Genomic DNA, 26,284 nt, shown 5'->3' on the forward strand with positions numbered 1-26,284 from the left:
TTGTCATAGATATGCACAACTGAACAATGTTACCCCCCTGAGATGCAAACATCTCTGCTGGATAAAGACAGTGACTGAGAGATTCCAATCCCATACATAGTTTGAATAAGATTGCTTAGTTCCACCTACTCAGGTGCTCCCTGCATTAGTACATTCGATGTTCAGCACTTTTTCAAAAAGGACGCTATTTTTCCCACTTTTTATACGATGGGGATAATCATAACCATCACTCTTTTAATGGAAGGATACCAAGATTAAATAGCTAAAATATTTGTACTATTTAGGCATCATAAATCCCCATTCACTTTGACAAAAAACAGAGCTGAGGCAGTTCATCCTACTTCCACAGACCATTCACTGGAGCACAGGAACCAGGCACCTGTGGAAGAAGTCAGAAAGGGAAAATGCTGCCCAGCCCACTGCCCCTGCAGCTGCCTCCAGGAAACACTGCTAGTCCAGAATGTCAGTAGCTGCCAGGATTGGATCCAGACCACAGCTCCTCTACTCCATCCCAGTGATTTGGCAGTCTTCAGACTTAAAAGACCACAATTCAAAGAGTGTATTGTAAAAGAGACTATGGGACAGGGTGAGGACAGCATTGCTGCTATGTAACTAGAAAATACACAGAATGATACAGTCCCTACAGTAGAAGAAATAAAACAAGGAAAGGCTAAAAATAGGAGGAGTACTAAATTTAGTGAGGGATCACACTTAAAAGAGCAGTATGTGGAAGAACAGGTACACAGGCTCAAGCATGCCTACCCACCTCTCTCTACTTCCCATGTGTAGCCCTCTCTTATATGTGGCTCTCCTTCCAAGTATGTTGGAGTATTCTGCAGGGAAAGTGTGATTTAAAAAAAAAAAAAAAAAAAAGATAATTAATGTGTGGGAATCCTTAAAATCGGAGAGGTTTGGGCAAGTTGCAAAAGGCAGGCCTCAGAGACAGCAGGATGGTGATTAGAGCTAAACAGTAGCCATAAGATTTGTCAGCAGAAAAATTATACAAAAAGTAAAAAGTAAGGACAAATAGAACAATGGTCTGTGTATTAACACTTGTCTAGAATAACTTCTTAAATTACAAAAAAGTATATCTAGCGTGATAGTAAGAAGTTCTAAGCTTAATAATGGAGCTCTGTGCATTGTATCTTAAGGTTTACAAGCAGGTATTGTATTTGAAATAAGCAAGCATTATTTTAACCGAAGGCACGTGTATTTATAGTGATTGGACAGAACTACTGTCAATATGCTTTTGCTTTGTGTGATTGGTCAAAAAGCTTATAAAGTAAGTTGTAACATTAAGTTCTTGGTCTGCTGCCTGGGATATGAGCTGCTGGCATCTTCCCAATGTCATAACCATGTAATGAGACTGATGCTAAAAAAAACAAACAGCTTGAAACACGTTCCTCAGCAGTCCCGTCCTGTTCATAATTTGTACATAGTCCCCTGGCCAGCGACATAAGGTAGTTACAATCACTGAAGGATCTCATGCAAACAAAGATCACGCCACAAGCTCTCAGGAACACATCTTGGGAGAAAGCCACTTCTTTCCAAAGACATGAGCACCCTCTGGTGCCCAAGGACAGGTTGAGCACCTTATTGAAACCTCAAGAATTCACTTCTGAAATGATTAGGTAGAAGCCATTAATATCTCTTCCTAGTACACCTAAAGCTTCAAAACTAGCAACTTCGTATGAGGAGGTAGAAAGGACTAAATGATACAGCACAGATCACAACAGCAAGGTGATGAAGTCCTTTTACACAGGAAAACTGAACATGGGCAGGTGGCCTCCCTTAATGTCCAGCCTCCCAATGCCAATCCCACAGCCTCCCAAAAATTTCAATGCCACAGTTTTTAAGTATCAGAGCTCCCCACTCCAGGACAACTCATAAAGGCACCTCACAGATTTTATCTCATAACTCTAATAGGCACAGAATGCGAGAAAAAAAAAAAGACATTTTCTACCTCCTGTATGTGCTCATCTGATCTGAGACACCCTCATTATAGATGAAAATACCTGCTAAGCTGTCATTCTTAGTATTAAACTGTGACAGCATGTTCCAAAGCCCTGCCACACATAATTCACTCAATTTATCAAACCTTATGCTGTTTTTTTCTTTCCATTTTGCTGACTGGAGAACTATGAGGTTCCACCCACACAACGCTACTGAGTGGCCTCAGTGTGTTGCTTGGGCACCAAGGCCTCTGATTTCCATCTGTATAGGGACACAAGGAAACACAAAATAGTTAGAATGCATTAGGCCAAGCACAGTGCTTACTGTCAGGAAATAGTACTTTTGGTGATTGTTCCTGGCAGCTACAATTATAGTTAAAAGTTAATGTTCATGGAAAAGCCCTCTTCAGACCTAAAGCAATAGGCGTTCCCCACATCCATTGCTTCACACCAGCCAGCTCATGACAAACAGAGTATTCCATCTGGATATACTAGATCACCATAGGATTCTAGAAACTGACACTAAAATGGGCAACTGAACAGCCAAAACCACTTTTTGGAGGGTCACTACTCCCTTGGCTTAAAGGAAACAGACACTATCAAACAGAAAAACCTAAAAGGTTCATTTTTTAGTGCTTAGCCACTGGCCACCAAGGCAGTCAGGGTCTGGAAGAACAGGACATGTGACAGGAGGCTCGGAGAATTGAGCCTACTCAGACTAGAGAAGGCTGAGGATGACCTTACTGCTGTCTGCCTAACTGCAGAACACCAAAAAGAGGGATCTAGACTTTTGCTTAAGGTGCACAGTGAGAACAAAAAAAGGAAAGGACACACATGGAAACATAGAACATTTCAGTCATATACTAGAAAAAAAAAAAAAATAATTACCAAGGGTGTGGTCAAGCACTAGCATGGGATGGATGCCCAGAGGAAGCGTGCAATCTCCATCATGGGAGATGTTCAGGACTTGCCAGGACACAGCCTGGAACAGCCTGGTCTGGTTAGGCGTGTTCTGAGCAGGTTAGAGGTCCCTTCCAACCTAAATGATGATTCTTTGGTTCTAATTATAGCTTGGTGTCTCTTTGGCCAAAGGTAATGCTCATCCTTCCAAGCTACTCCAGATCTGACACAGACCAGCTGGGTTCCTGGTGTAAGAACAATTTAGATGTACTCTCAAAAAGTGCTGAGCTCAATGGTTAACTGTAAATTTTACCCACATCAAATCTGCCTAGAACATCTCTCTAAATAACTACTGCCTCTGTCATCAAATTCTATTATTTTTCACTCCTAACTGAAAGTTTGTAACTTTTCTTTATTCCTGGCACTGGTTCACTAAGTTAATTCCTGAACTTCTTGAGTTTCTGCCTATATGTATTTTAAAAAACCAACATACCATTAGGACTGACACATCAGATCTGTACCATCAACCCAAAAGATCTGCACAGACAACTCTGGGTGACAAAGGGAGATTAGGTAACTTTGACTATCACAAAGTCACCTGTTTGAGCCACCCCATCACAAGAGCCATCAATTAATCTAAAATTACATTTGGAGAGATGGTTAATTTCTACAAGCCAAAGCCAAGACTTGGCTACAGTAGGAGGTAATTTATCCCATGCATTCTAAACCTGTCAACTTTGTATTTGTAGGGTGGTATTTTATAAAGCACATAATGTCATAAAAATGTCAACATCAAAGCCAAAATGAGCTCCTGGAACAAAGGAAAGTTATGGGGGTTTTCAAACAGTTTTCACTTGCCTGACAGAGTGCCAAAGACTATGTTATCAGCTACATCCTACACAACACACACAGCCTACCTGTTGAAGAAGCAAATTTCCACTGTTCAGAATCACCAGCTCAAGACAAAACCATGACATACTCCTGTTGCTCACTGGAAGACTCATCATGCAATAAGTAGTCAGAGGCTACCTGATAGCATTTTGCTTATTTTCTTCTCACACTGCATACAATTTTTTTTCCCTGTGATGAAATGCTGCCAATGAGGGTTGGCCATTAAGTACAGAGATTTGGCTTTGTGGTTGGTTCTGTCTTGCAAACTTTCAACTGACAGGATCAGGACACTGTGAAGCTGAGGAAAATTCATGTAATCACCAGCTATCACTCTAGTGAAACTGAGTCTTGTTTTAAGACCAAAGAAGCAAAATTTCTCAAGCATTAGGAAAATGTGTTTTGCAGAGATATTGCATCTTTTCCTGGAAGAGTTTAAAATGTCTTTTTTTTTTTTTTTTTTATTTTATGGCAGCTGTTTTGCAAGAGGAAGTAAGCAATTTGCAAAAAAAAGAAAAAAAGTAATTTTATAAATGTGCACTTGTTCAAGAAAGTCTATTAACAGGAAAGAGTTTAGCCTGTGTATATGGTCAGTTCCGAATGACAGATCTTCATCAAAATTATTCCATTTTACCAGCTCATCCAGTATGGTTGAGATCACCAGGTCCCAAGAGAAACTCCTGTAAACTAACACAGCCCCATGAGCTGCTCTGCCTTTTATAAAATTTTCAGCTGAAAATTTGAACGCACCATGAAAACCCACAGCTCACTATTGTCAAATTCTAGAAAGTCCTGATTAATTTCCTAAGACCCACTTCTAAAAAAGGAAATATTTTCCACTGATGCACTATTTTAAAGCACTTTAAAAAAAATTCTCTTTTTTTTTCCTGTCTTGTCTAAAGGGTGATGATTTCCATGTTGATATTCTCCAAGCTGTGGGTTTTACTAATGAACTGATTATAATAATAATTACAGCAAACATGCAATACACAAGTTGTCAAATTTTCTGTTGAAGTGAGCTGAACTGCTCATCCTTTGATATATATATAAGATATTTGTCAAAATTACAAGATTGCAAGCTCTGGCAACCAGGAAGGCAAATTTCATATATATTTCCCACTAATTATGCAAAAAGAACTAAGGTAGTTGGACACTTAAATTCCAGTAACTGTGTCCTTCTACATCCGTAAGATTAAAACCAGATGGCATCAATTAGACACGTCACCTGGCTTTTATGTGCCTTGATTTCTTTATGCACAAGAAAATAATTTGTCTGTCCTGTTGTTCAAAGAGTCTTTGCAATGTAGAATGCAGCTGCGTGGCTACAGGGGTAACAATAACTGTTTCAAATGGGTGAAAGAAAAGGAAATCCTCTAAACTGCACCCAGGTGCACAGTTTCCACCGCAGTCAAGCTCCGTATTTGTGGTGAACAGAGCCCAGTGTTCTCTGGAAAATGCTGCACTTCCATATCTGAAACACTTTCAAGTGCCAGAGTGCACCAAACTCATGAATCAAAAGAAACTAATGTTGTTAAGATCATGGACAAATACTTCTCTGTATGTGATTACATGAAAGATACCATTACAGAATAACAGAGCATTCCAGCAGCCAAGAGGGAGAGCACATCTTGGGTGGAGAAAAGCAGGTTTCTCTTTGGGGATTTACTGCTCACCCTCCACAGCAGCCGGGTCTCACACAACTAGAAACCAGACACCAGAACTGATCTGAAATGCGGCCATTTGATGACAAGGAAAGCTGCTCTCCACAAATTAGCAGGCTATAAAGCCAAAGTGCTGTTTGAAGAATAACTGCAGGATGTTTCAGAACATTTGTCCCTTTACCTCAGCTTCTGCCACCACAGCAATATGCCTGCTCAGTTTTACAATGCACACAACCACTTCTAGAGCACTGCTTGCACATGAGTGGAGTACAGGGTGTGACAAAAATACATTCCAAACTGATTCCACTAAAAGTGGTTTTTTTTTCCTGTGGCCATATGACTTGTAACAGCTTTTTTTCTGAGTAGGTATATACGTTAAAACTTATTCAAGCTTTATAATTAAGTGGAAGCAACATAGTACTAAAGTTTGGTCAAGCTTTCTAACCCAAAAAAGTATCTAATTTAAATGCTGAGGCTAAAGTCCAGCTTGCAGATCAGTATTAGAATCCACAAGAAGGCATCTTTTATATTCTGATTTTGCTCCTGAGAAAAGATGTTCTGAACAGGTTTAAGCTGGGTCTGGTACATAAAGTCATGGCATCCAACAGACACATAACTTAGCCCTTTCCCAGGATCCTGTGTCCATATGTAACTGAGCAGCACTCATTCCCAAACATCTGTTCTCCAATCACCTTCCAGCTGCCAAATTATTCTTAATGCATTTTAGGAAACTGTCAGGATGAAGGGTACATGAGTGGAGGAATTAAGGGGTTTTTAAGTATAAAAGAAACAAGCAGGACTCTGTAACACTTAAAAGACCAGATCAGAAAGGTCTCGGGGCACAGAAGAAGGGCAAGAGAGGCAGTGTTTGGGAAGATAATGAACAAGTTATCAAGTAGCTGGTTATTGAACATTTAAGACAACAACAACAACAACATAATAAAAATTTGTCAAGAACAAATCTTTTTCTGACACAGTGAGCACGGGAGAAGCCACAGTTGTGACAAACAGGGAACTGATAAGGCTTTTAATCTGACACCTGACAAGGTGAATCTGACAAGCTGAGTAAGGCATTATGGCCTAAACTAAAGAGGAGATACATCTATCATATGAAGATGTAATTAGGAATACTTCCCTTGCCAACTGGGAGTCAGATGGTATTCCACAATGATCTTCCATGCACCTACTTTATTTCAGGTTTTCTTACTACACCGAAAATGAAACTGAGAAAGCACACTTCCAGAATCTGGCTGACAACTAACGTGGGAAAGATTGTAAGCATCTTAGAAGCAGAAATCAGAATGACAATCTGAAAATTCTATAGAAAGAAATGCAAAGTATTACAATAAAAATTCAAATACAAGGGGAGAAATTGGCCAGACAACAAAACCACAGGAAATCTGATAGTTACAGGTAAGTTGCAGTGAGAGTGAGAGTGCAAAACAGTTCAGGAAAAAAAAATATGGTAACTTTGACAATATGAAGATCTAAGACACAGTAAACGAATATTTTGCTCTGTTCAGCAGCAGTGGAACACAATGCAGATGGGAAGAAACTTGCAGGTTAAACGCTACATTTAGAGAAAACTGCAGGCAGAGTGGAAAATGGCTAAATTTTAAAACCACAGTTACCAGCAGAAAAATATTAAGAGAACAAAATTTGTTAACTGAAGAAAAATGTGAAATGAGGAAAGGGCAAAGTGAAAATCTTCAAGTATTTGTACAAATAAAAGACAAAATCTAATATCTTTAACCCATGAAGAACAGAACAAAAAAACAGTGGTGGTATTTCCAGCACAGAATATAATAGGAAGAAACTCAGTGACCCATAAAAATCATAATGTAACGGAATTATGTCAGATCGTGTAGTCCTATCACTAAGGCTTTTCAAAAGAAATTAAACAAATATTCAATTAAATGTTTTGCTAGAGGTTGCTTTAAGATTTTGTACTGCTTTAATGAAGTTGGTGTCACCTCAGAATTAAAGGGAGTTTAGAAACATGTCAAACTCAGTGACAATCAACTAAAACAAAGTAAATTCTTTACCTGAGGTACAACTCACAAAGCAAGACTTTTGCCAATGTGAATAAATTCAACATGGGAATTGAAAATTACAGTTTTACTTGGATAAAACAGAACATTTGCAACGCTGTATCTGCAAACAAACAGTGGCATTGCTATTTAGGTGGCAAATGCTGATCTTGAACTTGTGATACAAAAGCAAGGCGCAAAATAAGCTGCTGGAAGGGCTGGGGAAAATTTGAGGTGCTGAAGACTGGTGCGTAAGGGTGGACCCACCCACAGATGCATCTGCCTGGCTACTGCATGCCTTGCATATTGAGTTTGAGTACAAAATGCAACTCAAAGCTGTTGATTTTTTTCAGTATAATCACAGAATATGCTGTGATGGAAGAGCACCACAAGGACTCCAGGCCCTGCACATGGCAGCCTCAAGAGTCACACCCTGTGTACCACACAGGTATTCTCTCCTCCAAATTCCCCACTGCCTTCCCGCCCGGCCTCCAGAGCTCCTGGCCCAGCCTATTCCCAGCTCAGGGCTGCTCCGGGGCAGCGGCGGCAGCAGCTGGGCACCAACGAGCCCGAGCGGCCCCTCAAGCACCCCCGGCTGCGCCCCACGGGCCCCTCAGCCCAGGGCCGGGCAGAGCCGGGCGCGTCCCTCCCAGGACCGGAGGGGCTCTGCCCCGCGGAGCCCCCGCTCACCATGGCGACGACGGCGACGAGGATGACGCCAGCGGCGATGGCGATGGCGATGCCCGGCCCGCCCCTGCCCGGCAACCGAAGCGCCGCCCGCGCCCGGGCCCGCGGCTGGGCGGGAGCGGACGCGACGCGCGCGCCCCGCCCGCGCCGGACGCGGAAGCCGCGGCGGTGACGCCGCGGGGCTGTCGCGACACCGCCGCTGCGGGCCGGCCGGCCAGGGCCGGGGCAGGGCGCCCGGGGCCGTGCGAGGCCCTGCATCCTGCCGGGCTCGGCGTCCTGGGAGCTGCGGTGGGTAATGGTGCAACCAGCGAGGGAGATGGAGGAGGAGGGGGACGTGTTGGGAGGCTTTCAGTGACTGGCCGGGATTGTAGCGTGAACTCTGAAGGAGCGGGATCACCGGCAGGTCGTGTCTGATGGAGCAGATAAGCCCAAATGCGCCTAATCAGTCTTTCGTTGAGTATTCTTGCCTCTTCCTGAGCAGCTGCTCTTTCATCCTCCTCGTTCTCATCAAGTAAATAGAGATCCTCAATCACAAGGAAGGAACAGCAGTGGTGATTAACACCTAATGCTATTAAGTAAGCGAACACACAACTCCAGTTGTAGAAGCAACAGATGGTGAGACTTCTCTCTAGCTGTAGTCTAAGAAAGCTTAAGGAGGAAAAGGTGTTTCTCTTGTCTTCTGTTCATCACAAAAGATAAACCTGCCTGACACAAAAGAATTCTTTCGTCTAGAAACCCAAAGGTAGCAGTGTGCTCACTGCTGCCGTTTTATTTTTAGGGCAGAGAGGTGCTGCAGTGGAAGTCAAAAAGCTGTAGTTAAATCGTTTCAGTTAGAGGTACAGGGAAAGGAAGCAGAGGCCCTCGGGATCTCCCTTGAATAATGGGGAGAACTCGACGAAAAAAAGCCAGCCAAACAAGATAGGAGTATACTGATCTCAAAGGAATGTAGTTAGACCCTAGAAAAGAGGGATTAATGACATGTGTAATTGAGATAGATGGCGCTGTGGATGGATGTGGTCAATGCTTTTGGTGGATAAGGGAGAAAATGGCCAGGATGGTGGTTAGGGCCAAACTGTCAGCTTTTGTTGTTAGGTTAAACTAAGCATGTGCTTCAGAGCACTGACTCCTTTGATTGAGAACTGGCCCTATCAAAAAGGTTGTTTCGGCAAGCAGGAGTGATGGAATTGTGCAGCTGTGCAGTTGCCATTGTTTCCTCCTCACCTTTTCATCTGCTTGAAGCACAGTGTGGGATTTCCTTTTCTTGTGGTTCTGTGATTATTTTAGGTTATCTTGGCACAGTCATGTAGTTGTACTGTGGGAGTGTTACAGGCTTTGAAAGGGTAAATGGAGGCTCACTGAAAAAAGGGAGGGAGACCAGAAAATAAAATTTAAGGAATAGAAACTAGAACAAGATGAGGAGCAATGCAAAGGAGTTGAAGTGCAGCTCTTGGTGGAAATAAGACACAAGTGCTAGAAGAAAACTCACAGTCTTCTTTTATCTCTATGGATTTTGGTGTAGTTTTTATTATTTTGTGGTTTTCCCGTTTGCTTTGGTGTGGGCTTTTTCACTGTGCTGCTGAACTGGAGTTTTGAGGTTTTGCTAGAAAATAGGATAATCCAAGATTAACTGCTGTGGTTACCTTCTTAAAGATTTTTTTTTTGCCCCCTTCCTTATTTCTTCCTCAGACTTACCTAGTTCCTCAAACTTACCTAGTTAGGAAGAGCTGGCTGCTAAAGAGAAAATGACATCTCTAGAAAAAGGTAAGTTGTTCATAAGATATCTAAGCAGACTGGATTAAAAAGTACTTTAACTGGAATTCTAAACACCAGAGTTACACTGTATACCAGGCTCCTTTCATTTAAACTTACTCCTTTTATGTAGCTGTGAGGACGTAGTTCTTGTGACTTCATTATTGCAGTGAATACCAGAGCTGCCTGAATGGAACAGCAATTGAATATAGCTTTTCTAATTCAGCTCAATACTGAAAAGTAAGTTTGTCACTGGTACTGTGATCTCTGTACACTTCTCTGACAGCCTCCTCTGGTATTTAGAACCCGTTGGTACTGATTCAGCAAACTTGAAACTAAGCCAATATGTGTTATTACAGCATTTTTGAAATCCATTAATACTTGGATAGAAGCTCACATTACTGTATGCAGTATGAGAAAAAAAGCAGTATGTGTAGCCACGCCCTCAGAAACTTTGCATCTCTTGCCCATTGTGAGGAAACTTCACTACAATAATAATTCATCCAGCTGAAAACTTAGTGGACTTAAATAAAATTAATTTCAGTAAATGTCATGTATATTGGGAACTGTGGAGCAGAATGCAGCATTACTGGGAATGCTGGAGTCTGTAGTTCAGAAATGGAGCAGAACTGGATTGTTGGCTTTTCTTAAACATTTTCTTAAACTTGGACATCTAAGACATATTAATATTTAAAAGTCTGCTAAACTTCTTAAGGTGTCAGTAGCTGTCTGGGTAATAGCTCCTTACTTCATTTGCTTCTTGCTTTTTAAATGAAACTGCTCTGATTCTGCCAGCTCCCAAAACCTGATTTTGTTTTCAACCTATGAGTAAAGTTGTCAAGATTTTTTTTTCCAGGAAAGCTATTTTTTGTGTCTGCATTTAATCTTGTATGGCAGCAAGAAATTAAAATTAATGCAATTCAGATCAGTATTTGTGTCTTGTACTGCTGTTGTTATGAGCAATGCACATTTGAGTAAGGACTTGCTTGAGCAAGGGCTTACTGTGAGTGTGGTGAGACACTGGAACAGGTTCCCAGGGAAGTTCTGGATGCCCCATCCCTGGAAGAGTTCAAGAACAGGTTGGACGGGGCCCTGAGCAACCTGGTCTAGTGGAAGGTGTTCCTGCCCACAGCAGGGATTTGGGAACAAGATGATCCAGAAGGTCCCTTCCAATCCAAACCATTCTATCCTATGGTTTTGTGACTTGTGCTTGATAATCACTGTTGCAATGGACTATTGGACACATGCAGTGTAGAATGAAAATCTCTAACCTTGAAGTACAGAAATTAAGGGAAGACTTACAAGGACGCTATAACCAAGTGAAAGGTGGTAAACTTTTCCTCCACAATTTCTAAATTTCAGCTGATGATGCCTCAGCACCCATTCGAGGACCTGGAGATGGCATGGAAACAGAGCAAACAGCTGGAGCAGTGGAAGTAATCACTGGAGCTAACACTGCCAGCCATCACACTCACCACAGCCCCCATAAAAAGACAGCTTCTTCCCTGAGTCCTGGAGTTCTGCAGCTGGGAAAAGTACATGCAGATAAATCAGTGGAGATTGAAGCTATTAGAATTTTAGTCCCCAAAGCAGCCATCACCCATGTTGTTCCAACTAAAAATGCCAAGGTAGCTAAATCTGTGGGACATAGAGGAGACACATTCCATCAGTCAGATGGAGCCACAGATCCCAAGAAAGAACAGATAGAGCTGAAAACTGCAATTGAAAAGCTAAAGAATTCAGAAAAGCGATTGTTACAAGATAAAGAAGGTCTCTCTAATCAGCTGCGTATACAGACAGAGGTAAGAAATTAAAGGTGTTTTCTCTCCCACAGCTGAACTGTTAGGGTTTGTAGAAGCAGTTTGTGAATGTGAGCAAAGAGAACTGCTATGACACTCTAGCCTTGAAACAAATAGGTTCCCTTTTGAACTTACCAGCTGATATGTAGAGTAGAAGTACATCAAAGTATTCAAGTGCTGCTTCTCTGACAAAAGATGAAAGAGTCAAAGACTTAGCTAGGAGAAACACACTAGATAGCTGCAGGGAAATGAATCTTTCATGAGGAAAATCTTTGCTTCTTAATCACTAAGTGGGAAGTGTTACGCTGTAGAAGGGTTGACTATAGCTTCCTGTTTCATACACCTGTGGATGTCTTGTCTAATCCTTTGTTATCTTACTGATTCAGGAGTTGAATACTACTGAAACTTTGTTTCCTGCAGTAGGCTTTCATTCTTCCTCGTTGACTGTTAGAATTTAAACAAGAATGTGTTGGACATGCATTAGGCTCATATGTTTGTGCTTGCCTGGATATGTCCCATTCTGGAAAGAGAAAGACAATTTACTGTTGGCAATTTGGAATAAGTTGCACAGCATTCTTAGGAGTTTTAATTCTCTATGGATAGTAATAAAGGAGTCTGGTCTGATTCCAGGTCAATCGGGAGTTGAAGAAATTACTTGTTGCTTCTGTTGGGGACGATCTGCAGTATCACTTTGAACGGATGGCTCGTGAGAAGAATCAGCTCATCCTGGAAAACGAAGTCCTGGGCCGGAATATGGCTCAGTTGTCAGAACAGTTGGAGCGTATGTCTATACAATGTGATGTGTGGAGAAGCAAATTCCTAGCAAGCAGGTATTCCCTCTCATGGAGCTGTCCTAACAGCATTCTCCTTCAGTCTTTCATCACATACACTCATTGCAGTGTGCTTACATATGCAGAGGAGAGCCACAACAGCCATAGTGATACTATGACATCTGAGAATACAGGAAAGGTATAAAGAAAATAAGTTCCTTGTAAATCTGAACAGTCCTGCTTTTCAGAGATAATACAGCAAATCCTAAACCTTCTAAAATCTCACTACAGCTCTTGTCAAGAAAGCAAGAGAAGCTCTTAATTTTGATAAAACTGCATGCAATTTAGGTATAAAAATGTCTTTTAAGGCAGCTGACTTTTCTTACAGGTAGTTAGTTGATTTTCATCCCCAACCTCCTCCGGTATGATATAGTCATCAATTTGAGAAGAAGCTGATGTGTTTAAGACTTCTGCCTGTAGTGAGTCAGGGATCTACTACAGAAGAAAGAGTAGGGGGACCTCTTTATCAAATGCTGGTTGTGTTACTGCTCAGGACCTTACTGTTACTTCTTTAACCATAAAAGGAGGTGTGAAAGTCAAAATCTCATTTGACAATGACTTTAAACTTGCTTAGTTGTCTTACCAGATCTGTAAATAGCATTCTAGGATTTTTAATTTTCTGCTATACTTGGATAACTGACTGAATTATGATGCTTAATGCATAGCACAAAAGACCTTACTGCTTGAGAGAAATGGCAGTAGAATACAGTCTCCTCCCTTTAATTTGCTGGAGAAGTTTCAGCATATGGGGTGAATGGTAACTTGTGTAACATATGGGGTGTAATGGTACTTGCAAGTGCTAGCTGAGCAAGAGTACTAGGCAAACTTGGGAGTTTTTTAACATTACGAGGAATTCTGAGATAGAGCTGTGAGTCTCAGCAGTGTGGTTAAAGTAACACTTCAATATTGTAACATTCTGATTCATTTTTATCTCTAGTATTTCTAACTGGTGGTTGTTTAAATGTCATTCTGGTTTTTGCATTTGGAATATCACAGGCATTTGAAATGCCTGCTGGAGGGGTAGTGCCAAGCCTCATGGCATAGCAAAATGTGACAACAGCTGTCTCCTTTGTAGCTCTTAAACACTCATATCTGGCATCCAGTGATTGCCCCTGAGTAGGACAGAGAGGTAAATGAATGCAGTCTATAGCCATAGCTTCCATTTCTAGAGAAGAGTGAATAGATGTGATTACAACATACTTGTGAGAATTGTTAGTAAAAGAAAAATGTATTTAGCTTTTTCTTTCACAGGATCCTTGTCAATGTACACTGTCCCAAGGTGTTTTGAAATGTCTGTTACTAGATTTGTATTAAGTGACCTAAGATTGTTTAAACTGAGGCAAAACATAATCTTGCATTGATGTTGGCTGTAGTTGAACAGAAATTATTCTTAATTAGGTTGATATAGGCTCTGCACAGGAGAGGAGACACAGAACAGCAGCTTAATACTCAGGATGAGCAGACAAATTATGGTCTGTAGTAGAAAAAGATTACTTTCAAGCTGTTCACTTGCACTGCTGACTGGAGATTTCCTTTACAGGGTGATGGCTGATGAGCTGACCAATACCAGAGCAATTCTTCAGCGCCAAACAAGGGATGCACAAAGTGCAATCCAGGACTTGCTGAATGAACGCGATCAGTTCCGTCAAGAGATGATTGATACACACAAGTATGATTTTTCTAATCCAGACTACCTCTGTGCAAACTTCATTTTTGTCAGTTTATTTTAGGCTAGAGAAGAATGAAGTAACTTTCCCCTCTTCAAGTGATATTCAAAAAATATGCTGATGTATAGTATGGTCATTTCTCAGTCTTAGAGCTGAAAGAGCAAAAGTAATAGAATGCTTTCTTCATTCCCTAGAGGTCTGAGATCGTAAGGGTAATAAACTATGGAACTGACATCCCTCACATCCTCAGGCTTTCTTTCTTCAATCACTTACTGTCTTGACTTCAAGTCTTCTCTGTTTTCTTCCAAAATACCAAAGAGATTCTTCTACCTACATGGACTTTACAGTGCTTATTCTGCCAGATGTTAAATAAGTGTTCCCAGGAATACTGTCCTGTGTTGGTGAGGCCTTGCCTTGGAGAACAGCCCACTTGTCTCCTTGTTCTTGAACACTTTTCTTGTCAATTTCTTTGGTTTAAGATTTAGCTTATGCAGTAAACCTTGGGAAGAGATGATTCCTCTGAAGTGTGCTGGTTGCTGATTATACATTATATACAAAGCCCAGTAACAGTGCTTCTTTCCTTTCTGCACAGGTTGCTGGAGGAGCTCATGGTCTCTCTTCAGTGGGGGAGACAACAGACATACTATCCTAGTGCCCAGCCTTACACTACAACAGAGCTAGCAGCTGTGAATTGTAAGCTAGCCAAAGCTGTAAGCTCACATCTTCTAGGAAATGTTGGCACTAACAGTCCAAAAAAGACTTCAACAGCTGTGGAGTTTTGCAATACCCCTGCTGAGAAAATGGCTGAAATGGTAAGAACTCTTGATGCATGTTCATCTTTATATTAAGGTTCTGGATAAACAGATACTTAATTTTTAACCTGGAAAAGAGATGACAGATGGCTTTTGAGCAGAAATCCTTCCTAGCTCTTGGAGAAGGAAAAAGCCCATTAAATTATATAAAAAACATTTTCAGTGTCAATTTTTCTATTCTTAGATGCTACGTGTACTGGATCCAGCTGCACATCCAGAAACATCAACAGAAGTTTCTTTTTCTGAGACTTCTCCATCTTCTTTCCTTTCCACAAAGAAAAGTATTGGAAGGTTTCACCCATATACAAGATACGAAGATGTCACCTTCAATTGTTGCAATCACTGTCAAGGAGAGCTGATAGCCCTTTAAAAGCCCAGCCAAGGCAACTGCACATGCACTCTTTCTGAGAACTACACTAGTTGATGTTCAGCAGGCATCCCTTTGTCCTTTTTCCATAATGAGTGGGTTTGGCATTGGAAATTATGCAGTTTCTGCTTCTCTACCTCTTGAAGTTAGGGATTGACAGGATTTCCATAGTCTCTGGGATACTTCTACTACTTCTCAATAGGGAAAGCTACTTATTTTCTTATATAAAGGCAAGACAAAACACATTATGCTGGTCAAATTTATAGAGCATAGAGATGCTCTTGACTATTTTACATTTATAGTCCTATTAGCAAATCTTAATGAATTTCCCTTTAGAGGGAGACAGAAGTGTAACCGTACCAAAGCAAATGAAGTGCTGATCAGTTATGTCTAAATTTAAAAATAAAGCAATGTTAAATGGTCAGTTACATGCTTTTTTTTTTTTTCTTTTAGCCAAGGTGATGAACTACCCTCAAGTATATGTTCTACCTTTTAAATTTAGTTATAAAAAGGAGTATGTGCAATGACTCTTCGTAGCTGTAAGTTCTGAAAGCAAGAGTATATACAATGTCAGCCCTCCAGTCAAGAAGGAGATAAAGCTTGAATGAACTCTGGCTCTAATATATGTAGTATCTGCTTTCAAATGAGTTTTAGAAAACCCTGTGGGATGAGGTTTTTCTTGTGTTTCCATAGAGGTGAAATAATGGCTTTTCCATTGTTTCAGCTTCTAGAGTGAACCCGCTGTGTAGTTCATCCTCAGCAAAGGCAGACTGACATACTTGATTTAGTACATCCTGGCCTGGCATTAGGACTCAGTCCTTGCATAAGGTCTTCCTGAGTACTATGGGAAGGTGAAGATAAGCACTAAGTTTGCATAGGTACTGTTTTAAAAAAACGTATTTTTTTACTTGTATGGTTTTATAATCTTGATGTAGAGTTGAAGTTCTTGACATAGGTTTGAAGAGAACTTTCAGGAGACAATCTGCTAAATCAAAAGAAGCTTATTTAAGTTTCTTAGGTTGACCCCCAAATTTACCATATGAAGCTCTCTAGAGAAAAGTTTTCTGAAATGGTTGCTTTTACTCAATTTTCCTTTGGATCTCATACCCATGTTCAGAATATGTAAGCTGTGAGTTCTTGCTGTTGCTGGCCTTGATCTGGTTTACATGAAGAAAGCTACAATAAATTTCCTTTGCTTGCTTTCAAGTTGCAATTTTGGATTTAATGAAGTCACATTTCTGACCCTGTTTTCTCTGTAGCATAAAAAGAACTAAATGACATTGAACCATAAAACCCTTCACTCTGCTGGTGTGAGGCTATGAACAGAGAAGCACCTCTTTTTGTAGTTTTCTACAGTTAGGGAGATGGTGTGTGTGAACCTTTGTAAACATTCCTCCTGGATTTGCTTGCTAGACACAGGAAGCTCTTTGTACCTTTGGTGTTGGAAAGGTAATGGAAGGAGGAAGGCACCTGTTACTTATGTGTCCAATTAGCATGTGAAATTTTCATTTTGTGTCCATGCTTGCTCTCTGTGCTGGCAAAAGCTGCAACAGAGCAGCCTCCAGTCCAACACCAGTGCTCTCAATGTGCCTGTAAGCAGCTCCAAAAATAGCCAAGAAAAATACTACCAGCAAATCTGCTTTGCATCTACTACACTTCTGCTGCAGGACTCCCAGAAAACACTGTGGATGATGAAAAATTTAAAAGCAATGCCAGGATCGTGAAATCTGTTGGGGCATACAGCTGGACAGAATGCTCTTCTTCTTTCACTAACTTTATGATTTCATTAGTGACTTTGGCATGTTCTCTATCAAGAGTTCACAATTTAGCTGGGTAAGGTGATGTAGTTTGGTAGATTTATTGTAATAAACATTGACACTTATATAAGGAACTTCCTTATTACTGGAAAAAGGTCATAATTTTCACAAGATTTTAATTCCATGGAATAGAAAACTACTGAATATGACTCACAGAAGTAAGTTTCAAAACCTGTTGCACGATCACCTACACATTAGTCTTCAATCACCATTTTCCAGGAACCGGAAAGAACACAGTCCTCTGGTCTAGAGCTGGTCAACAGATCAATAGGAAGTACTACAAGAAACATCATTTTCCAACAACATAACACTTTGAACAGTCTTAATCACTAGCAGCATCAAACAGCAATATTAATCCACCAAAAATTAACATTTTACACAGTAGCCTGCATCCAGGAATCCATGATGGAGCTGTGTATAAAGTGCCTTTTAAAGAAGGGAATGTATATTTGCCACCCTCATACATGGATCTTGCACTCATTTGGATTTGGTTAAACCAAGAAGATCCTGAGTTATACATTAAAGCAGGCTTTTCAACTAAATTACAAATAAATAGATAGTAAAATCATTGTCACTTAAGATAATTGTTAAACTTGCTTGAAAGCTTTAAAAACACCACAAAAAGTCAGTAGCTGCAAAGGACAAAAACTCAAGCCATAAAAATTAAGATTTTCACCAAGAACTCTGTGGCTACATCAAATTTTCAGCTGTAATGATCTGAGAAACAACAGGATTTGGGCTCGGAATTAAATATAGTGGATGCTCCGCATTTTTCTTGCTCTTCTGGCTTCTAATCTAAGCTGCTTGGCTCTCTCTTTAGCAGCTAGCTCTGCTGCTTGTTTCTCTTCTCTCTTCTTTCTCAGCCAGCTGTGGAGAAAGAGGACCAGAAGTACTGGCAGTTGTAATTTCAAGTTTTACATTATCCATTCAAAGGAGATTTGTCCTTTGAATGACAGAGTCCACCATGTCTTGAAGTTGGGTGTCATGGCTGAGGCAGTCTAAAGGCCTGCCATACCCAAACACAGGAAAGACTACCTTCCCACCCCAATTCCCCTCCTTTTGTACCCACCTTTACACCCCTCCCCTTTTGTTAAAGTGAATTAGCTTTATGCTCATTTCAAGGACTGAATCAACCCAAGGTTGCTCCAGAATAGGCAACAAGGGTTTGAGAAGAAAATCCCCTTTTTAGCAAAAGTAATTCACTCTTTTTCTTTTCAGCTCAGTTCACAGCTGTGAACAAACAGCATCAAGGAACTAATGTATTTTTGTTAGAGTGTAAGTTTAAAAGGGCATATTCATGTGAAAAAAAACCCCTCCAAAACAATGAGGATTTCAGTAGCAAACATGTACCATAAGATAGCTACAGTTTTGAGATGATAGACTACAGAAGCTTCAAATGTGGTCCCTTAGGAATGACAGTACTCACTCTCTAAAAGCTCTGTCACAATCCTCTGCACTTGTAAAAAAGGCCACTTCCTCAGTTTGTCGTCTCAAGACTTCTGTCCGTCTTTCTCTCACATATTGTTGGTGCTTTTTTTTAAGCCATAACCTGTAGGCTTCTTCTGGATCCCTGTGCACCTCCTAATGAATAAAAAAGACATGTATACACAAGGGTTATCAATAAATAACTTTCATAATAATCACATTATAATAGCTTTTTTTTGTATTCTGCTGGCATCTCCCCTCAATGAAACATCCTTTATAAACAAACTGGAGCATATGCTAATCTGGCATAGAATACATACATGAGCAAGCATTCAAAGCACTATGTGTAAACAAGAAGTGAATTTAGCTTTTCAAGCCCATCACTTTAAGGCAGAAGAATTTTAGAACAGCATCTGAATCTCCAGGTTTTGATCAGGTCATGTGCATAACTGCTTACTAGCAAGTTCTGATGGTAAGGAAGACACTCCAAAGAGTCTTCTGGCTGCTTGTTCACTCAGGGCTCAATCAAGGCTTTCTCCTGGTATATGGGAGCATCACTGTATCCCCTGTGATTTTATAGTTAAGTTCATGTGTGCTGTTTCTGCATTGTAAGCCACTCTGCTAAGCAGATCAGTCATAAACCTGCAAGTCTACCTCTTCACAGAAAACAATGTAACAAGAACATTTCCCATTGTTGTAAATTTTCATACACTTAGCTAAGAAGGTAGGTTTAGAATTTGGTTTTCCTCTTCAACAAGAGCACTATAGATCCCAGTTCCACATAAGGGAGACCTTACTTTAATGCTCTGCTCTTCCAGCAGCTTTGCACGACGAATTCTCTTTTCTTGTTGTACCTGCTCTTTCTTCTTCTGTAACCAAGCTTTAAAAACCATTTCATTCTGCCTTCTCCTCATTTCTTCTAGTTCCCTTTTCTTTTCTTCTTCCTTAAGTGGAAGGAAAACTGAATAAATTTAGTTTTTAAGAGAATTATCTTAATCTGCAAAGGCTGTTGCAGGCAATAAATAAGCCATTTGAATTGCATGAGACACACTAAAATACAGATGAAACAAGACTACTCAAAGACTGCATCACAGCTGATAAAACATTTAGGAAGAAATTGCTTGGAGCACTTCTGTTTATGATATATTCAGACACTTTCAGTCTAATTCTTTTGTGATTACCTCTATTTCCTCTCGACTCACAGACATTTAAACAGCTTCAGTCAAAAACTCAAAATTAAGTCGGCCAGTATCTCTGGTTAGTGTAGAATCATTTTAAATGGATACATTTTAGAAATAAATGCAGCTCTCAGGCTTGATGGACCACTGAACCCTAAAGGATATTTAACAACACATGGCAGGCACTACCATATAAATAAGGAACTTTTCTGGACATGAAATTGTAATGTATTTACTTAAGGAATATTAATAGCTTCAGGCTTTTTTCAATTGTACAAAATGAACTGATATTTACAAAATTGAGAAAAGTTTATTTTACTTATTAATTACATTTTAGCTAATGGTAAGTATCTACAAGGAGGAGAAAAAGTTTCAATTAATGCATCAGAAAGCTGATTAGGACCCTTTTTACCAGGATTTCGTCTCTTTGATACAAAAGCTATAATCCCTACTCATTTCAATACTTCAAGAAATCTAATCTTGCAAAGAGATGATGTTCCTCCTACCTACACACAACTTCCTTATATCCTTCAAACTTACCATTTCTAATTTACTGGAATGAAACAAAGTCCACCAATATGAAGCATATAGATTCTAGTCATGTAAAGAAATGTTTAATGCATGTGAAACCCATCACAGAATGGAAGAATTCCATTCCAGAATGAAGAAATAACACATCCTTACTTTTCCATAAGTCAGCCAACAAGGAAGAAATTTAGCACACTGTTAGAAAAATAACCTTCCTTCCCCTCACTACCCTACCTTTTACATTAAATACACAGAGCATGGTTTCAAGAGATCTAGTCTTGTGTGCACAAAGAAAACACTTCAATTGCTCATCAGATGTATATCCCTCATTACTAAGCTGAGCCTCAGCAACCTTTTCGAATAAAGCAGGCTAGAGCTCTTTCCACAGATAGAAAGTAACCTTGGAAGCTACTTAGCCAGCTTAATTAGAACATCATGGCACAGAAAAATTGCAGATGCTTCATGGTCCTTTTATAGAGCAACACGTACATAGCAAGTTACCTTTTTGTAATTGTATCATCATAATGCAAAAAGAAGAAAAAAACATCACAATTTTTTAACTCTCTAGTAAAGATTTATGAAGTCCTCATTACAGCTGTCAGAGGCTGACTCTCTATTATATTTTTTTCCATGTAAGGAGCTGAGAAAGAATTAAAAGGGTTCTTTCAGTCACTCTGCTATGTAAATGTTATATTATGACTGAACACTCTCCCATATGATAATTGCCCAATCCATACTTCCTGAGTACCCAAACATGCCCCAGCCTTACTGTGGTTAATGTAAACTTCCTGCACTGCAGCATAATATGTGCAGATGTGACACCATGTGATACGTTCCATAAACTGTGGGACTGTAAAAGAACCTAGATAGAGAGAGAGTCAAGAAGCAAAAGCAGTAAGAAAAATATAAAAGAAGGCCCATTTATGAAGGATATATTAAATAAACGCTTCATTTCTCCTCTGAGCAAGGCATGGTCCTATGCAATTCTGGGAAAGTAGCTTTGAGAGATTCCCTACAAAGCCCAGAGAATTATTGTTATTATTGCTGTTGATGTTATTATTACAACTATTATTGCTGCCTCTTCTTATCAAAGAATAATAGTATAAATACACACAGCACATGGTCTTTGTGGAGCAGAGGAATAGGATGATCCCGTGATTTACTTTTCTCTGTATATTTACCTCTCTCTTCAGTCTTTCTTTCCTTAGTTCTATCTGCCTCCTTAATTCTTTTTGTCTGGGAGTAAGACTGTAAGTGGAGCTTTTCACAGGTATATTCGCACACTCAGTCTTCTGTTTTCCCACGTCTTTTGCACCATTCAAAGCAGAATCTGGCTGCTGCTTAGAGTCAGATGGAGGCATTTCTTTTGCTTGAGAGACAGTGGGCAAAGAACTGAAGAGTTCTGTAGTCTGTTGAGTTTCAGTATCTGTAAAATAAACTCTTACTGGGGCCAAAATGCCCTGGCTTTCAATATCACATATACATAAGAGTTCATAATTTTCATCTTTTTCAACTAGAATTTTACCATCTGTCTTCTCCTCATCTAAGCCAGCACATGCTGAAAGTGATGTGCTTTTCTGTCCCTTGTTGTCAGAAATATTCAGCTGAGACAGCCTGTCTGAAACATCGCCTGCTCTCGCAAGGTCAGTTTTACCAACTTCAGCATCTTCTGGAGGACCAGCTTGAAGACCCACTTCATCCTCAAATTTTAATTTCCGTTCTCTGTTTTTATCCATAGGAGCCTGATTTTCCAGCTCTTTGTTGGCTTCTTCAATCTTTTCCAGGACATAACGCTTTATTTCTTCATCCTCTCCCTCATCCAGTTCCTGCTCATTTTCCAGCCTGGATTCCTGGACAGAGCTTTCTCTCTCAGCATCAGATTCATGGCCCTCCTGTTCAATATCTGCCTCAGATTTCAAATATTTTTCATTAGAGTATATCACTTTCACATTTGCCTCTGCCTCTGAAAGCTGATCTAGATTTTCTTTCATTTCTTTATTGTCTTCCTGGAAGCTGTCTGCAGTTTTAAAAATTTTCGCTTCAACATCCTCTTCCTTTTCTTCAGGATTCTAAAAAAAATTTAAATAAACTAGTCTCTTCTCTCAACAAAAGAACAGTTATGAAAGAAAGAGAAAAGAAACAGTGAGAGAGAAGAGCAGTACAAACTATCTTCATTCTAAACCAAGTTGTCACATAGTGCATGTCATAACTAACAGCTTTTTTGGCACTAACAAGTCTTTTCATTTTCTTCATGTTCACATTCACACAAAGTTTAACTAACCAGTGAAGTGATTAATGACAGCATAAAACTGCAAAGAGTGTTATACAAACACTTAAAGGAACCCAGAAGTACTTTTGAAAAAAAGTATCATTTTCAATGAACACTGGATTTTCTACTTGACAGATCTTATAACCAAACTAACCAGTTAACTGAAATGTTTTTCACTATAATTTCAAATAACCTTGTCAAAATTCAGTGAATGCACCTACACATTTCAAGCAATACTGAATTTGTGCCTATGATTCCAAATATGACTCAATTTTGTCTTCTAAAGAACACAATTAGCATTTAATGTAACAAATACCTCTTTTTCACCAAGGTTTTGTTTTTCTTCTTCATCAGTTAGGCATTCCGTGTCTTTTTCAAAATCATCCTCATATTCTGCATTTTCTGTTGATTCACCCACATCTGCTTGATCTTCCTTTTGATCAAGATCTCCTTGAGCTTCCTTTCCACTCATTTTGATGATGTGTTAGAGTAATACTACACAAAGGAGAGGGAATAAAACATTTTCAAACTCTAATGACACCCACATCAGACTTGTGAGCAGTAATACAAGCATGTTAGATAGTGCCATAGCACTCAGGACTAAGGATCACCAATGGCTCATAAACATAAATGGTTTTGGCCTTTCCAGTTCAGGTTACTCAAAGAAAGTTTGAGATACAGCAAATCAAGGGGATTTAACGTCTCTGACAGAGCTTAAATTAGAACTCGTGATATTTTAACAAGTTAGCCCTGTGCTTGGACAAAGAGACCACTATTTTATGTTGGCTAGAAGTGCTATGAACTTCTTGCTTGTATCTTGCCTTGTTTATATCTTAACTTGTTTAATGCAGTTTAAACACTCATTAACCTGTTAATCAGACTGGCTATAATCATGTTCATGACAAACCTGAAGATGAGCCACTATAAAGACTGAATCTTTTAAAAAATCTTTGTACTGCATAGCACACAGGTGCCACCAGCTCCTGAAGGACTGCTTAAATGCCAGTGCTTGGTGCTCTAGGCTGACTGCCTGCTGCCCCTCAGCTCAGCTCTCTCAGTACAAGGCATCAAAGACACAAAATTTTAAAGATGTGGACACACTCAGGAGCACAGAGAGCTGATTCTGCTCTGTTTATAGCTTTAGCCCCTCCTCATTCCTTCAATTATTTATTAATTTTTACAAAAGCAGCACAGAAGAAGAAAACATCAATTATTCAAAAGTTCCTGTTCTTTTTGTACCATCTGCTGTAGGCTGGAAGGTGCCATTTCTCTGTGTCTCTAGGAGGATTAATCAGTGTCATTTTCAATATACCAAAGATCATGATTGTTGTGACAGGACAAGGAGTAATTGGTACAAATTGAAAGAGGGGAATTTTAGGTTAGGTATTAGGATTAAATTCTTTGCTGTTTCGGTGGTAAGGCACTGGAACAGGTTTCTCAGGGAGATTGTGGCTGCCCCATTCCTGAAAGTCTTCAAGACCAGGCTGGATGGTGCTTTGAGCAACCTGGTCTAGTGGAAGGTATCCCTGCCCATGGCAAGAAGGTCACAATTTGATGAGGTCCATTCCAACCCCTTAACATTCTGTGATATCATGTGGCAAGACAATGTGGGGTGTAAGAGAGAGGTCTGACTCTGTGTGACCATCGTGCCCTTCCAGACAAGAATCACAGAACCAGAGAATCAACAAGGGTTGCACCTGGACTTTCAAATCCATCTATGCATTTTGTAAAAACCCTTTCATGCAGCAGATGTTGCTTAAATTCTTCCAAGCTTTTGTTTTGAGTTCTGATGAGCATCTCTGAGTTCTCAGTTATGTATTCTCAGGAACACCAGCTCTACTACTTAGAACTCAGTATTTCATGCTGGTAAAGAGCGATGTTCTTTTAAGCCTCAAAGCTCAGTCAAGATTTATTTTAGAGTGGTAATAAAGCTGGGCATTCTTTGCTGCAAAATTGTTTGTACAAAAACTTTTAAAAGCTCTTTGTTTTCTCTGATCCATATGTTGTTAAAGAAAATCTATCAGGTTTTTCCACTTCTTTTTAGCTACCACTTGCCACTGGAATCACTCATTCACACTAGATTTCTCAGAATTTAAAATTTAAGAGCTCATTCAGACTGTTGCCTTGGCTTTCCACACTATTATTTCCATCATGTTTTTCCTGCACCACCTCATATGACACATAATGATTTTTGCTGGGAAATGCCCCTTCCTTAACAAATATCCTTGGTTTGGGTGATGATATACCTGGGATCTTAATGGAGATTACTTTGCTCTAGTGCATATTCAGCACAGAAGAACTATTTCTCTGTGACTTCTTTATTACAATAAGCAGATACAAAAGCTGCACAGATTAATTGTGCCTTTAAAAAAATATGTTCATATCAGTCTGTGGCACTCAATACAAACACATTGAACATGCTGTTTAATTCATTTAGGTGAAGAGTAATAGTGGGGAGCAGCACAAAAATCAGCTTCTCCTGTTGTAAGATAAAGTAGCCATGGCTGAAGAGATAACTTCCAATTAAATTATTTGTTTCATAGAATCACAGAATGTTAAGGGGTTGGAATGAACCTTAACATCATCTATTCCCAACTCCCCCATGCCAGGGGCAGGAACACCAGGTTGCTCAAAGTCCCATCCAACCTGGCCTTGAACCCTTTCCAGGAATGGGGCAACCACCATCTCCCCGGGCAATCTGTTCCAGTGTTTCAACACCCTCACAGTAAAGAATTTCTTCCTTTTATCTAACCTAAACTTCCCCTCTTTCAAGTCTCCACTCATTTCCCCTTGTCCTGTCACTGCAGTTCCTGACAAGGAATCCTTCTCCAGATCCCCTATGGGTCCCTTCATTACTGGAAGGCTGTAACCTCCTCTTCTCCAGGCTGAACAGCCCCAGTCTTCCTAGCCTGTCTCCACAGGGGAGGTGTTCCCGTCTTCTTGCCAGCCTCGTGGCCTCTTCTGGACTTGCTCCAACAGTTCCGTGTCCTTCTTATGCCATGTCCTTCTGGTGCCTTGGAGGCACCAGAAAATCCTGAATCAGCTCCTGTTCTATTTTGGATATTATGAAGTAAATTGATTCAGCACTAAGAAGAACCGAAAGTATTCAGAAAATCTCACATCTTCATTTTCACCTGCTTCTGTTGTACGCCGGGTGTGTCTGTGGAGGGTGTGCGGTGTGACCATTTGCTCTGCACAGCTTAGCAACAACTCCTCTACGCGGGCACAGCCAGGCACAGGCACAACGCAAGGTGGACAGAACGGCGGATTTCTGTCGCTTTGTCCTTTTGCACCAAAACACACACACACGCACACAGACCCACGAACCCGAACCCCCCGGGGCGCTGGGGCACGTCCTCACCAGGATGCCCAGCTGCCCTGGGACAGGCGGCGCCGCCGCTCCGGCCGGGACGAGCAGCCACCGCCCCCGGGCGCCGCGGTTGCCGTGACAGCGGCGGGGCCGCTCGGCGCCACGGCGGCTCCCGAGGGACAAACGCCGCCTCCGCGGCCGGGCCAAGCAGCGCTGTTGCCATGGGGACAGGCCTCCTCGCCAGGGCCCCCTCCCTGCCCCTTTTCCACCTAAGGCCTGGAAACTGTCGGAAGCAGAGCGCTGAGGGGAGCGGGGGCACACTCACCCCACGGGAGAGGGGCAGGAGTGTGGAGGCGGCTCGCCCTGTCCAGCCCAAAGCCCTTCTTTGGTGCTGTTAAATTGTGCACGCCTCAGG

General features: G+C 40.6%; 3 protein-coding genes across 4 annotated transcripts in view; 1 reads left to right on the forward strand and 2 right to left on the reverse strand.

Moving 5' to 3' along the window:
* NME7 (NME/NM23 family member 7) overlaps positions 1 to 8,221 on the reverse strand; it is an 85,116-nt gene extending 76,895 nt beyond the window's left edge. Inside the window, exon 1 of one of the 2 annotated variants that reach the window (XM_021549004.1) lies at positions 8,122 to 8,221. In XM_021549004.1, the coding sequence (XP_021404679.1) occupies positions 8,122 to 8,124 (3 nt within the window). In that variant the 5' untranslated portion in view covers positions 8,125 to 8,221. The remainder of the gene's footprint in view (positions 1 to 8,121) is intronic. The other variant, XM_021549003.1, reaches the window with a different exon arrangement.
* A 70-nt stretch (positions 8,222 to 8,291) lies between these two features.
* BLZF1 (basic leucine zipper nuclear factor 1) lies at positions 8,292 to 16,555 on the forward strand. Its single transcript, XM_021548884.1, has 7 exons — positions 8,292 to 8,406; positions 9,805 to 9,879; positions 11,230 to 11,669; positions 12,297 to 12,496; positions 14,037 to 14,165; positions 14,756 to 14,975; positions 15,160 to 16,555. Exons 2-7 carry the CDS (start codon positions 9,861 to 9,863, stop codon positions 15,343 to 15,345), a joined length of 1,194 nt encoding a protein of 397 aa, XP_021404559.1. The 5' UTR covers positions 8,292 to 8,406; positions 9,805 to 9,860; the 3' UTR covers positions 15,346 to 16,555.
* Positions 16,556 to 17,172: 617 nt separating this feature from the next.
* On the reverse strand, positions 17,173 to 25,909 carry CCDC181 (coiled-coil domain containing 181). The gene is given in 7 exon segments (XM_077781220.1): positions 17,173 to 17,907; positions 17,909 to 18,026; positions 18,586 to 18,740; positions 19,382 to 19,528; positions 21,472 to 22,359; positions 22,876 to 23,054; positions 25,694 to 25,909. Coding segments are annotated over 6 exon segments (1,509 nt in total). The 5' UTR covers positions 23,032 to 23,054; positions 25,694 to 25,909; the 3' UTR covers positions 17,173 to 17,862.
* Positions 25,910 to 26,284: the final 375 nt, after the last annotated feature.

This window comes from Lonchura striata, chromosome 2 (genome assembly GCF_046129695.1).
Source record: "Lonchura striata isolate bLonStr1 chromosome 2, bLonStr1.mat, whole genome shotgun sequence".
Lineage (NCBI taxonomy): Eukaryota > Metazoa > Chordata > Aves > Passeriformes > Estrildidae > Lonchura > Lonchura striata.